Genomic DNA, 15,530 nt, shown 5'->3' with positions numbered 1-15,530 from the left:
TTTCTAGACACATCCACAGGGTCGAGGAGGGGAGCTGACCATGACCAGTGTGTGCAAACCACGGTAGCTGATGAACAAGCCAAAAGGTCAGTGAAAAACCCATTTCCCCAAAGCGCATCTCTCCCTGGGTTTGGCAGAGGGCAGCATTCTGCCTAGTGCATTAACAGATGAGGACTCAGAAGAGGGAGGTGAAGTGATCAGGCGGGGTAAGACTGTTTTCGCGGGAGCAAAACTAGGATGGGAAGTTCAGCTCCTGCATCTCCAGCCTGCTGCTCAAGGACAGACAGCTCCTTACCTACTAGCTCAAGGGGCTGAAGTAAGAATGGACTGCCAGCGCTGCCTTAACATCTCACCTCTGCCTCACAGGCTTCCAGCTTAAGATCAGGGTCATGATTATGGGGCTAATTTTATCATTGCTCCTATGGCTAATATACGCACATCATAATGAATTATTTTGCAGTGCAGAGGTCAGTAATTTGGGAGAGGGGTAGCGAGATGAGAAGTCAAGTATCCCCGCTACATCTCCTTTATATTTAGGTGGCAGACATTGATTTTTTAAAATGTTGCATCTTCTGTTCTAAATGAGCAGTTTGCACTGAATGGGGTTTCCATTTCCTATTTCCATACTGGATGCAGGCTTATGGTTTTAGGCTATTCATGTGTTTTGCTCATAATCCAGACCTGACATCCCTATGGCTCATGAGCCTATGACAGGCGCCCCACCCAAACCTACTCAGATACCCTTTACTGTGTCTGTGCACCCATCTCTCCTTCTGGGGGCTTTGCTTTTTTATGGGTTCATATCTATGATTTTCTTCAATGAGTGCCCTCAGCCACAGGTGCCCTGCTTGCGCCGACAGCCTGAAAATCCTGTAGGATGAAATCCCATCAGGCAGCCTGAGCTTTGACTGACTGCTGTGGAATGGGCAAGTCCAGTCACTTGCCCGAATTGGGACAAATTCTGAGGAAGTCATGTATGCTCTAGGGCAGTGCTGTGCAACAGAGCTCCCTGTGATGATGGAAATGTTGTAGATCTGTGCTGTCCAAAATGGTAGCCATTAGCCCCAACAGCTGAGTCCTAGAAATGTGGCCAGTGTGATTGAGGAACTAAATATTTAAAATCCTGAATGAATAAGTGCATGCACGCAGGAATGAAACAGTAGCCTCCACTAGGTCAGAATGCTGAGAAACGGTGAGGCAAAAGCTACATGTTAGGCTAAGTTTTATTCTCAAGTTGCCTGAGGATTACCCAGAAACATTACCTTCTTTAAACGTTTTTTTCCTGAAAACCGTTCCAAGAGGCATGAGTCCAGTTTATCTGAGATCTCAGTAACTGGAAGACCATGATTGTGGTCTAATCTTTCTTTGGTTTCAATTACAGAAATGTCTCAGAATCTGAACATCAGTGCCCATGGATGAGGAAAATGGATATTAACTGCAGGGGACTGGGGGCCTCCCTGGTGGCGCAGTGGTTGAGAGTCAGCCTGCTGATGCAGGGGACACAGGTTCGTGCCCCGTTCCGGGAAGATCCCACATGCCGTGGAGCGGCTGGGCCCGTGAGCCATGGCTGCTGGGCCTGCGCGTCCGGAGCCTGTGCTCCGCAACGGGAGAGGCCACAGCAGTGAGAGGCCCATGTACCGGAAAAAAAAAAAAAAGAAAGCGATGGGGATTGCGCTGAATTTGAATGAACCCCAAGACATAGCCTGAATCTTCGCAAGAACATTTCAGGATGCTTGGATTCTGATCGTTGAGGTTTTATTATAAACATCAGTAGTACTTGAATAGCTAGCCTGCCGAAATTTCTGAGGCTCAATTAGGAGACTCAAATTAAATTACTGTTTTATTTCATTTTATTTATTTGATTAATATCTAAGTGATCTAGGCCTGGTTCCTAGCCCCGGAAGGCTTCCTGTATTCACCTCTGGGGCCAATAATTGGCATTTTCAGGTTACTTCTGCTGTTCTCCATAACCAACCATGAGTGGAAGTAGGAGGGATTTTAGGGAGTTTCAGCTCTATTCACTATTGCCATTTTGAGTTTGTGGTACTTTTGCTCTGCTACTGAGTCTCATCTTCTTCCCTGCACCTGAGCCTTGACTATAACCTGTTAGGCATCTCAATCCCTTCAGAACGGAGAACCCATCTTGATTCTACCTCTTGCTCAGAACAGATGCCCCCAAACCTCAGTCCACTATGCTGCATCCAGTGGACCAAACTCCTTCCAGAGTTTGCCCCACATTGTTCAATAATTCATTCAACAGACATTTAAGGGCCCCAAATTACCAGGCACTATGCCAGTGGGGGCCACAAACATTATGTTAACACGCATAGCTACTAGGTAGAGAAACAGAGGTAACAGGAGTAGTGAAAACTGCACCCATTATCATAAGGCACATACAGAAAGAGCTCGCAGCAGAAGCCAGGCGTGAAGGCAAGACTCTGGTTTGATGTGCTTTCATGCTCAGGATATAGGGCTTTAAAGAAGGGGGGAAGCATATGATGTATTAGGATAATGTCACATGAACAATAAGTGTGCATTGAAGGTGCTAAGAAACGGACCGTGGCAGCCCCACTTCCACGGGAAGCATCACACAACTGCAGAAGAACTTGTTATGGGGTCTCCCGCTGGGTGAGCTTTAAAAAGCACAATGGGACATTCCCACATGACATTTTTTGTGCCACCAAGTGAAGTCCCTTTCTTAATTCTACCTGAATGTCAAGACTGTAAACACACTGGTATAGTTCATCTCAGAGGGAATGGGATGGAGACCCAGGAAGGTGACTAGGCTGGGACCATATCACAGATGGCACTGTTCCTTCCTGATGGAGAAGCAGAATTTGTTCTCTGGCTTTGTGTTGCCCTGTGTTTGGTCATAAATAATAATCTATCAATAAAAGGCTAAAAACGTGTGGCTATATTCTGGAGGAACTCCCAGCTCTTATTGCAAGAGGAAGCAGTAATATCATAATATGCTGAAATAATTGTAATTGATTAAATAGTTTCAAACAGACCACACATCATACCCGGACACAAAACCATGGCTACCTGGTGGCAAGAAGAGGGTACGTGTGAACTGGGCTGAACCAGGCTTCCTTCCTCCGTGGCATGTTGTCATAAATTAGAAGGTCCTTCTCAGTCAGCACAACCAGGGCTGGCTTCCACTGTTTCTCGCTGTCCCCGGGCACCTGAAACAGAAAGCAGAGACCCATCAAGCAACAGCCTGAGAAAAGAGTAACTGAAAAGAAGTTGGCATCCCCCCAATCAGAAGACTCAACAATACAAGTGCCTTTTGGTTCAGGTTGTAAAAATCAAAATGAGCAGAAATTATTTCATGGTTGCATGATTCTTTTTTTTTGTGTGTGTGTGTATGTGTGGTTCGCAGGCCTCTGTTGCGGCCTCTCCCGCTGCGGAGCACAGGCTCCGGACGCGCAGGTTCAGCGGCCATGGCTCACGGGCCCAGCCACTCCGCGGCATAGGGGATCTTCCCGGACCGGGGCACGAACCCGTGCCTCCTGCATCGGCAGGCGGACTCCCAACCACTGCGCCACCAGGGGAGCCCCGGTTGCATGATTCTTGATCCTTGAAAATATGTTTTCTCAAAGGCCCTGGTATATACAGTCAATGCAGCCAAGAAGTAGCCCAGCAGCCAAACATCTGTCACTGTTTCTCACCTGCCAGTCAGCACTGAAATCTCTATTTCATAGTGGGACGCAAATGCATAGGGGAATAAGCACTCCCAGCTGGTTCTCTGGTAGAGTGCATTGTTTTTATTATGAAATGGTAAGGTCTGAAAGCTTTTGAATAAATATCCAAAGGCTCCAAAAATATACCATGGAGGCAAATGTCTGTCTGCACAGGCATGAGACGTCACAGCTTTTCCCCCAGTCTTTCACTCTAAGATTGTTTCTGTGATTCAGGCACCATCTTAAAATTCTTTCGTTCAATTGAATGTTTATTTCCTTTCATGGAGAATACTTCTTTAACTCAAGGGCTGAGATGACCTGGCAGGGATACAAGAGGATTCAAACATCAGCTGGATGTTTGGACCAGATGACCTTTAAAGTTCCTTTCAATCCTGAGAGTCTGTGTAGCTCAGACCTTATCTCATGAGCCATCCCTCCTCTGCCCAGTGTTGATTTGACCAGACTCCCTAAGTGTTCTTCCACCTATGAAAATGCCCTCCTTCCCACTTGAACTCTGGGCCCTGGGATAAATCTTTCTGATCAGTTTGGAAAAGCTCAGTGCTCTAGCCTTGGTACTCCAAGCACAGATCATGTTCCAGTAGCATCAGCATCACCTGGAAGCTTGCTAGAAATGCAGAATCTCAGGTCCATCCCAGACCTATTGAATCAGAATCTGCATTTTACCAGATCTTCAGGTGATTCTTATTGTCATGAAAGATAACAAACACTGCTGTAGACGAGGTTAAGATTGTCTTCGACACTGGCAGTTAATCCGGTGATGATTCAACTCTCTCATAATGAACCACCATCTCCAATTTATTCAGAAATAAAAGAAACAGTAAACTAAATAAATAAACGGTAAGCTAAACAAATGATAAAGCAATTTCTTCCCTTTCTATGCTTATCATTATCTTTTCTAAGCACCACAGTGAGATCTGTATTGAGGTGGAAGCAAGTGTGTGTGGCTTTACAAATGACTGATCAAAGAGAAGGTGTGCAGGATGATATGAGGGTTGAGCTTTTGTAGGTTTATGTAGCTTATAGGCTGCCTGACCTGTATAACTTGGAGCAAGTTGTTATTCTCTGTCCTTCTGTTTCCTCACTGATAACATATACAACAGTATATTCTGGAGCTAGAATGCCTGAACATAAATCATAGCTCCACAATTTGCTACAACATCCCCACAAGACCGTGGGATCTTGGGCAAGTCAATTACTCTCTTTGTATCTCAGTTTTTATATCTGTAAAATGGGGAAATAACAGTACCTATATCAGAGGGTTGTTGTGAAGATTGAGTTAAAATGTCTAAAATGCAGATTTAACATCATTTAGAGCCCGTTTAGTAGCATGGACCTCATAATGCTGGAGAGGAGATTAAATGAGACAGTGCATGTTATGTGCTGAGCCTGGTACCTGGCAGATGGTGAAACTCAGGGTGGGAAAATTGTGGCAGGCTCACCAATTTTTAAACTTATCAAAAAAAGGTATTCTTTGGAAACAGCAACAATATAACTACCTGCTTTCCCTGGGAAAAACTATAAGGCAAGACACGATTATCTTTGGTGCTGACAATTTCAACTCATTCTCCTCCCAGGAAGAATTCATTACACAATGATCACCTTTACTTTTGAATGCCCACCTTCCAACAATTCCAAATAAACATTTACTTTTTAGAATGAAGAAATCCTCTGTAGAGCTATTTATACTAGAATGTGAATGACTGCCTGGCTTATTTCCCCCTTTATGCATTTTATGCATACAAAAAAATTGAGCTTTAGCTTATTGCTTTTTCCAACAGTACCTTCAAGAGATCAAAATGAATTGTTAGAGAAGGCAATGTACCAGACCCTACAAGGTGAATAAGCTATGGTCTCAAGGCATAAAGTGTTTGGGGGGGTTAGAATAAATTTTTTCCAGCCTCTACATTAAACCTAGTAAATTACTTTTCCAGCTCATTAAATAGGACTGGAGAAGCTACAAACAGTCCTCCCAAAGCGCCTGTCTTACTTACCTAGTCACATCTGATCCATTAACTTTGACCGGAACCAGTCACTTAAATGTGAACACAACTAAGCATCATTCTTCAAAAACAATATTAAGTTTGTAAAATAAATGTCAACAGTAAATACCATCAGTAAAGTGCAGACCTTTCTAATGGTGGAATCATAAACTCACCCACATGTTAACTGGCATATATAGGTATGAATAATCCCAAAGCCCTAAAACATTTTGTGGCTTATTAAAGACTTCTGTGTTGATAAGTTAATTCTGCTGAGAGAAGACTCAGAGTGGGCAATCCCCACCATCCTTGTGTACAGAATGTTCGTTTTGATACTATGTGGATGCTCAAAGGTAGAAGTCTGCTCATGAGGACCACCGACTTTCCAAGGAGAAAATATTCATGTTGAAGAACAGGTTTTTAAAACTATACTTTGGGCCACGTGAGCTCCACATTGTAAAGCCTTTCAAGGACACTTTTCTTCAGGCTTGAATATTTAGGTTGTAGTTCGGTGACAACTTCTGTTACAAGTCCAAATTTCCTGGCACCCAAAGATTCTCCAGTGTCTATGCAACAGTTCTGGGGATGTGTCTGCATTTTATTGAAACGTGACTCCTGAAACGGATGTGACAACTTTCATCTCCACTCCAGCTTCCCGCCATCAGATGCTGCATTGGTCAGAGACTCAAGAACTGATCATGTTTCTAATGAAGAAGGTGAAGCGAAAAAGCAGGGAAACAGACATTCAGTTTTGAAATTATTCTGATGTGCAACTGAAGTGAGCTAAATCCCATAGGGGGATATCGCACAGTCACCTCTGCAGAGCATGAGAGAAAAGGTTTATGAAAAGACAAGCAGAATCTAAGAGTGGTAAGAAGTCAAGGTTGAAAACTGAGGGAAGTAGATATAAATGTATGAAATCAACACGTTGTATACCTTAAACTTACACAATGTTCTATGTCAATTTTATCTCAGTTTAAAAAAGAATTGAGGGAAGTAGTCATTGAATCCTCAATATGAGGCAGGTCTCAACAGTCATCTAGTCATAAAACAAAATGTGAAACAACTGAAAGAGAGTTTGTATAGGGTTGCAGCCGGGCTGGGGTCCCAGACTTTATGGCTTTATCCTCCAACAACTCACATCTCTGAGCGGGGTTCCTAACAAACATTGAAATACAGTTTGAAAACTGCTGAACTCGTTTCCTCTAAAATACCTGGAATCTGCAGATTACTTTCAAAGAGATGGTTTTACCAAAGCAGAAACTAACATACCATTGTAAAGCAATTATACGCCAATAAAGACGTTAAAAAAAAATGAAAGTTATAAGATAATGAAAAATACAAAAAAAAAAAAAAACCCAAAACCTTTTCCGTGCCCTTTCTGTAGGTACTTGCAAAGAAAAGAATGATGCTGTTGCCTCTTAAAGTTGTAAAGGTTAAATGAATAAATACACATAAAGAACTTAGAAATGTCTTGAGTACAGTAAACAGGCAAGTCTTAAACATGTTAGCTTTTCTCATGTGGTCATTTTGCAATGTGTAGGAATATCGAATCACTGTGTTGTGCACCTGGAACTAATACAGTGTTGTAGGTCAATTCTACTTCAAACAAACAAACTCATAGAAAAAGAGATCAGATTTGCGGTTCAGAGGTGGGGATGGGGGAGGGGGAATTGGAGGAAGATGGTCAAAAGGTACAGACTTGCAGTTATAAAATAAATAAGTACTAATGATGTACAATAGGATTAATACAATTAACACTGCTGTGTGCTATATATGAAAGCTGTTAAGAGAGCAAATCTTCTCATCACAAGGAAAATACATATATTTTTTCTTTTATTTTGTATCTTTATGAGATGGTGGATGTTCACTAAACTTATTGTGATAATCAGTCCATGATGTATGGTAAGTCAAATCATTATGCCACATACCTTAAACTTATACAGTGCTATATGTCAGTTATATCTCAATAAATAAATAAATAAATAAAATTTAAAATAGATAAAAACAAACAATAAGTAAAGAGGTCTATGGAATTAAAAAACAGCTCTTTCTACTAAGAATATCAAATTAAAGATCTGAGTGACCTTGGGCAAGAATTATTTGCCTTTGGAGCTCTAATGTCCTCATCTGTCAAAGGATAGGGTAAGACTAAATTATTGCTAACAGCCTCTCCAAATTCAAAATCAGATCTTTTTTTTTTTTTTTTTAGTTTAAAATTCCCTGCTGTATAGGCTGGGACTGCTTTAGTTTCTAGACTCTTGCTTTATGCCTCTTCTGTGTTCAGTGGACTTTGCTCACAGGGCAAAAAACAATGTGTGGGTCTCTTTTTCTCTCCTCATACCAACTCACTCTTCCCAACATACTTATTTTCTTTTTTTAACATCTTTATTGGAGTATAATTGCTTTACAGTGGTGTGTTAGTTTCTGCTGTGTAACCAAGTGATCAGCTATACGTATACATATATCCCTATATCCCCTCCCTCTTGCGGAGATCTCCCTCCCACCCTCCCTATCCCACCCCTCTAGGTGGTCATAAAGCACCGAGCTGATCTCCCTGTGCTATGCGATGCTTCCCACTAGCTATCTATTTTACGTTTGGCAGTGTATATACGTCCATGCCACTCTTTCACTTCGTCCCAGCTTACCCTTCCCCCTCCCCGTGTCCTCAAGTCCATTCTCTACGTCTGTGTCTTTATGCCTGTCCTGCCCCTAGGTTCATCAGTACCATTTTCTTTAGATTCCATATATATGTGTTAGCATACGGTATTTGTTTTTCTCTTTCTGACTTACTTCACTCTGTATGACAGACTCTAGGTCCATCCACCTCATTACAAATAACATACTTATTTTCTCCTTCTACTTGAGCACAAGGTGAGGAAGAAGTGTTTGGAGCCATACAACATCTTCAAAATCTGGCTTTACCAGTTCTTAGCAGAACTGCCATAAGCACCTGTTCACTGATGTGTAAGATGCTAATAATGACCTCCTATGCATATTATATGAGGGTTGAATGAGACAATGTATATAAAGCTCTTCCCATACGGCAGGTACTGGCAGCTTAACTCTCTCCATTGCGTACCTCGAGTGCACTCTTCTTCCATCCATCCTGCTCAGGAAGGAAGGTGTAGCATAAGCGGAGTGACTAACAGTAGAGTGAAAGCAGTTCATAAAAGAAGAAGGTCAATCACAACCTTTGTTTTGGAGATCATGGTTATCTCGACCACTTTTTAATTTATGTCTTTTCACCTCAGGTTGCAAAGTATTTAGAACAAAGGACAAGATATCAGAGTAAAATAATTAGCAGTTATCGACTTCCAAATGCGTTACAAACATTAGATAATCCCTGCACCAACTTGCGGAGAGGCAGATAAAGATCATCTCCAATTTACCAAAAGAAGAGGAAGGAGTTTAAATGCGGCCAAAGGGAGGACAGGGAAGCGCTAAGCAAGTCCCACTCAACCTGCAACTCTCTTCCAAGTGGTCCTGAACCACGCGGAGACCCAGCATTCAGGAGCCAGGTGGGTCGTCCACAGCTTGACACAGAGGAGAATGGAAAGAAAGAGAAAGCAAAGGAGAAAGGGGAAGAAGGCTAGAAAAAGAAGGTTCAGGACGGGGTTCTGGGGGAGCCTCAGCTTCACAGGACTAATTTCTCGCCTCTCACACAATTCCCAAATTGTTTGGCACCTGGATTACACGGTGAATTCAAGGGTGGCTTAGAGTGGGCAGCAGACTGAGTGATCCCTTTTGTCTGCTAGATGTCAAGACAGTGACGAAAAGTGCTGGAGAAAGCAGAGTGAAAACTATGGGATGAAAAATATAGTCTGACTGTGGGGCAATTAAAGAGGACATAATTTTTATACGCCGACTCTCCCAACAACCAACAGCAGCAGTTCTCAAGTTCAAGCTTGCTCTCTTCTGCCAAACTGTGAAACTGGGTCTGGACCCCTATAAGCCATATATAATAAAGCCCCAGATTCTGGGCTTATGGTTGGAATGCTCACCAGAGTCCACATACAAGTTAGTGAGGCGAGACTCTGGCGCTTGGGTGATAGATAAATCAGTCACCTCAGGGGTCGGCAGGACGACGTTCCCTCTGGAGACTCCAGGGAAGAACTCTTCCCTGCCTCTTCCTAATCATGTGGTAGCTACCAGTACTCCTTGGTGTTTTGTGGCTTCGTACTGCATGTGTCCAATCTCTGCTTCCGTTGTCACATGGACTGCTTTCTGTGTGTCTTCTTATGGCCTTCTTATAAGTACACCCGTCATTGGATTTACAGCCTACTGTATTCCAATATGAACTCAACTAATTACATCTGCAAAGACCCTATTTCCAAACCAGGTCACGTTCTGAATTGGGGGCACAAGGTTAAGACAAGAAACTAATCATAAGAAAATGGTCTGAACCCACTATATTTTCAGTCAGTTTTCCAGTTTTGTCTTTTTTTCCCTTTGAACACTTGCAGACCCAGAGTAGATTTTTTTGAAAGTTATCTTATTTACTGAGTATGCAGAAGGTCAGATGCTAACGGACTCTCACAGAGGCCTTGGTGGCTCTATTGAAAGTAATGCCTTGGTCCCCGGTATTTCATAATGAAGCCAACCTTAGGGCAGATCACACATATCGACGGAGGTAAGTGCACAGCCAGGTTTTTTTGTTTTTGCGGTATGCGGGCCTCTCACTATTGTGGCCTCTCCCGTTGCGGAGCACAGGCTCCGGACGCGCAGGCTCAGCGGCCATGGCTCACAGGCCCAGCTGCTCTGTAGCATGTGGGATCCTCCCGGACCGGGGCACGAACCCACGTCCCCTGCACAGGCAGGCGGACTCTCAACCACTGCGCCACCAGGGAAGCCCTATTTTCAGTTTTTTGAGGAACCTCCATACTGTTTTCCACAGCGGCTACACCAATTTACATTCCCACCAACAGTGCAGGAGGGTTTCCTTTTCTCCACACCCTCATGAACACTTGTTATTTGTTGCTTTTTGATGATAGCCATTCTGACATGTGTGAGGGTTATTAGATTTTGAGTCATTTTTAAATCTGACAATTAAAAAATCTACATGACAAGGAAGAATTCTCTTTATCAAGGGAGGACACAGCTGAGAGAGTAAACACGTATTAAGAGCCTACTCTATGATGAGCACCGTTATGGGTTGTACTGTGTTGCCCCCTCCCCCAAATTCATATGTCGAAGTCTTAACTCCAATACTACAATATGTGACCATTTTTCGAAATATGGTCATTGCAGATGTAATTAATTAAGATGAGGTTATACCAGAATACAGGGGCCCCTAATCTAATCTGATTGGTGTGCTTATACCAGGGGACATTTGGACACAGACACACACACAAGGAGCACATCACATGAACACGCAGGCAGAGATCAGGGTGATGCATCTAGAAGTCACAAAATGCCTAAGGTTGCCAGCAACCCAGCAGAAGCTAGGAGAGAAACAAGGAACAGATTCTCCCTCACAGCCCTCAGAAGGAACCAACCCTGCCAATGCCTGAATCTTGGGTTTCTAGCTTCTGGAACTGTGAGGCAATACATTTCTGTTGTTTAACCCACCCAGTTTGTGGCAGTTTGTTAATGGCAGCTCTAGGGAATAAGACAAGCACTGTGATACGTTTCACTTCTTTCAATCCTTCCAACACGATGAGGCATTTATTATTATCCCCATTTTATAGACGAAACTGTGGTTCAGAGAGGTCACGTACAGCCAAGGCTACATTAGTTCCTGTCTTCAAAGCTGTGATACTTTCATATCACAAAGCTGTCTCCTATAAGAAAAGGGGGATGATGTGGGAAAATGAGGTAAAAGGTAGGAGGGAAGATGGCTGGGAACTCAGCCATGATGCTTCCTGCAGGCTGGAGAGCCGGGATCCTGTTCTGTGCACCCGCGCAGCAGGCTGTTTCCCATGGGTCCTTCCCTTTGCCCCTCTTTCCCACCTCCTGGCACGTGGGGCTTCACTCAGGCCAGACATCAGTCTAATCCAAGCTCCTAACTTCCCTTCTTAATCATCAAAGCTCTTGACTCCCCCAGTCTCACATCTCATTAAAGTATTTCAAGACTGAGGTGTAAATGTCTCATAACCCATAATAGGTTGTTCCACTAAAGGGATATTTCTACTTATAACGAAAATTAGTCTCTTATGTTTACTCTTCATTGAACAATTGAGGGGCTAGTAAATGAAACACAGTTTGTTTTCTAAAGGTGGTGAAACATTCCATTACACTATAAATTTAATTTGCATGTTTTTGTTATTTTGGTTAACACATTTCCTCATGGGTGGTGTTCACCCCAGTACAAATGTTTGCAAGTCCTAAGAGGGTGAGGTCCAGTTGAACGTGCTGTGTAGTTTTAAATCATCCACATATCATATGTTTAGGGACATATAACAGATGACTACAGTAGGCTATGAAATAGTGTTTGAATACTTGTAACTACCAAACCTTTCTAGATATTGGAACCACTAGGAAGTTAAGTGGCTTCTGACCCTTCCAGCTCATGGCTTAAAATAACGGTCGATTCAAAACACATGCTTTCAGCAATGTTATGGAGGCTATATGAACTACAGAGTCTTCTAGACAAGCAGTCACAAATTCAGAGACTACAGAGGGCCAGATACAAGAAAAAAACAAGCTAACCACATCCCAGTTATAAAGTAGCTTCTTTTCAGCTTTAGCCTATCATTGCCAGGAAAGACTGTGGGCTCAGCATTGCCCAGTCTCTGATTTTTCAAAAGAAGCCCTAAATCTGTATTATTATGTGAGTTCTCCCTATTTTTAAAAGTTTGTGTATTAGTTTCCTATTGCTGCTCTAAGAAATTACTGCAAACATAGTGGTATTTATTATCCTACAGTTCTGGAGGTCAGAAGTTCTAAAATCAAGGTGTTGGTGGGGCTGCTTCCTTCCAGAGGCTAGAAGGGAAAATCCATTTCCTTGCCTTCCAAATGCTGCTGCCTACATCCCTAGGCTCATGACCCCACATGGCATTGCTCCTTCTGTTTCTGTCACCACATCCTTTGTCTTGATTCTGACCCTCCTGCCCCCCTTTGTAAGAACCCATGTTATGAAATTGGGGCCGCCTGGATAATCCAGGAAAATCTGACCACCTCAAGAGCTTTAACTCAATTACACTTGCAAAGTTCCTTTTCCCACCTAAGGCAGCATATCCACAAACTCTGAGGGTTAGGCTGTGGACACCTCTGGGAGACCATTACTCTGCCTACCTCAGGTGACAACTAGTTCAAGTTAGAAAAATAACGTATGGAATGAAGTGATATGAAGTTTGGCATTTGTTTTGAAATCTTCTGCCCCCTGTCCCCCAAAAGGAAACCAGTTGGACAGAATACTCACGGTTCCATACTGTATCTAGGTATGCATGGTGCCTACATAATGCCTAGGATGTAGGGGGGCGTTCAGTAGATTCTGGCTGAATGCCGAAGGACTGAAGTCATACCTCGGTGTCTCAGGCCCCCGATAAACACTGTAAATAGGACCTAACCATTACTGCCATTGGAGCCCAGAGGCCTGTGATCACTGTACTCTCCCATGGGCATTCTTCACATACCCATGGCTCCAATTCCTTGTTCCCTTCACTAGGTATGAGCTGTCCATACTCAGCTTCTAGAAGTGAATGAAAGGCTGCTTCTAATCTGTGACACTCACAGATAATTAAATTAGACTCCTCTCGGTCTGCTGGGGAAAAGCTATTTCATACTTTCATTAATTCCAAAGGGCTATTTCAATTACAGTCCCTGTCTGGTAAACAAGTTATCTTTGACTTACAGCCTTTACTTCTCTAATGCCCAGGAAATTTGCCCTCTAAAGGGCTGCTAATAGGCAGCAGAAATTTATAAGTTTTTAGAAAGTTATCTTTTGAAAGACAGCTGACATTATCACTAAATCTAAAAGAGCAAGTTATTAAAAAAATAATCTATGCTTCAGCATCCTTTGTTTTGTTTTCACTGTATCTGCGGGCTTCCTTATCTGTTTTCTTACTTTATTTATCCTTTAAAGGAGAAAACCAACAGTTCGTCAAAGGAATAAGTCTCGAGGATGTAACATACAGCATAAGGAAGACAGTCAGTAATATTGTAATAACTGTGCATAGTGACTGATGGTTACTAGATTTATCGTGGTGATAATTTCATACTATATGCAAATGGAAATCATTATGTAATAAACCTGAAATTAAGATTATATTGTACATCAACTATATTTCAATTTTAAAAAACACTATCAAAGGCAAAAAAATGTAGGGAGTGTCAGCCTCAAAAACACATCAGCATTTTCTAAAGTCATGGCCTAGTCCAACAGCTTATGTCAGACACCATTCCACTATTTACTGTATGAAAAGAATATCAACACGCTTGCTTTCAGTTGGAGCTCTCAGAGTTTTATAACTAAACAAACAAAAGCAAAAAAGGATTCATTTTAGAGACAGCTCAAACTTTATGTGTCCAAGGACCAAGCAACAAATTCCAAAGTCCCCTTATCCTACTTCTGTTTAAATGCCTTCATAAAGCCTGCCTCAACTGGGAAGATTCTTTTTTTTTTTTTTTCTCTGACCTCCTGAAAGCAAGGAGGCAATCTAGTATTAAGATCATAAATCTTGCTGTCAGACAGTTCTAGTCTGCAAGTCAACTCAGCTATTTACAGTATGATCTTGACCCAGTTTTCTCCATGCTTCAGTTTCCGCATCTGTAAAATGGGGGTAATAAAAGTCCCTCTCCCATATGATTATTTGAAGGATGGAGTCAGATACTGTGTATACGTGGTTTATAGCACAGTGCCTGGAAAATATCAAGTTCTCAAAAATCAGTGTTTCTCAACATTTGTTGTGCAGATCACCTGCTTTTGAATCAGCTGGGCTGCTAGTTACAAATTCAGATGTCTGCCCCTTCTAAGATCCAGTTCTTCAAAAGCACTGGGGGTGGCACCAGGAACCTGCATTTACAGCAAAGGCTCGGGAATTTTTGTGTCCACTGTTGTTAGAAAACATCAACGTGTCAATTACCATGTGCACAATCATAATGTACAGAGCACTCATTTTCTACCCGTGATTTCCGAAGACCAGTGCCCTTGGATTCTCTGCCTCAGTATCACGAGGGGACTCCTTAAAAGTACAGATTCTAGAATCCCAAATCCACTGAATCGTAATATCTAGGGATTGACACTACACATCTCTATTTTTTGCAACTTTGTCTGGAGATTCTGATGCACAGCTTGCTTTGGGATTCCCTGGCCCACATAACTCATTCTGACACTGGATCACAGCCTTCTTTTTTTAAATTTTATTTTTTTAATATTTATTTATTTGGCTGTGCTGGGTCTTAGTTGTGGCACTCGGGATCTTTTAGTTGTGGCATGCGAGATCTAGTTCCCTGACCAGGGATCGAACCCGGGCCCCTTGCACTGGGAGCGTGGAGTCTTAGCCACTGGACCACCAGGGAAGTCCCTTAGCCTTTTATTTTTTAACCATTTCATCAGTGTCTACAGTAGTATGATAAATGTTGCTGAAATGAGTTGACCTGAGTAAAGGTGTGTTGGCCCAAGGAAACCTCTAATCTATATAAAAGGCTCTGCTCAGGGATTGTCCCTCTTCGTTTCTTCCTAATGTGATATCCATGGACATTTGATTCCTGCACAGTAGTTTTTCCAAACTCTAGTCATTAATGTACCATTTTCACGATTTTTTTTGTATTTACTTAATACGGGAATAAATGCTAGCTGCCCACCCAAAATCTGTTTTCTCCTTCTTTTTATTAAGAGAATTAGAATTACCAAAATTATTAGGAGTGACAATATGTCCAGTTAAAACACTCTACCTCCTAGCTT

General features: G+C 42.4%; 1 protein-coding gene across 1 annotated transcript in view; it reads right to left on the bottom strand.

The window, feature by feature from the left end:
- The window catches only part of SNTB1 (syntrophin beta 1), a 222,600-nt gene that overhangs the window by 37,064 nt on the left and 170,006 nt on the right, over positions 1 to 15,530 (bottom strand). The window contains exon 4 of the mRNA XM_029222482.1: positions 3,046 to 3,185. Coding sequence (XP_029078315.1) covers positions 3,046 to 3,185 — 140 coding nt within the window. The remainder of the gene's footprint in view (positions 1 to 3,045; positions 3,186 to 15,530) is intronic.

Source organism: Monodon monoceros, unplaced genomic scaffold (assembly GCF_005190385.1).
Source record: "Monodon monoceros isolate NGI ecotype Baffin Bay Population unplaced genomic scaffold, NGI_Narwhal_1 Super_Scaffold_14, whole genome shotgun sequence".
Classification (NCBI taxonomy): Eukaryota; Metazoa; Chordata; class Mammalia; order Artiodactyla; family Monodontidae; genus Monodon; species Monodon monoceros.
This window is presented reverse-complemented; position numbering and strand designations above follow the sequence as displayed.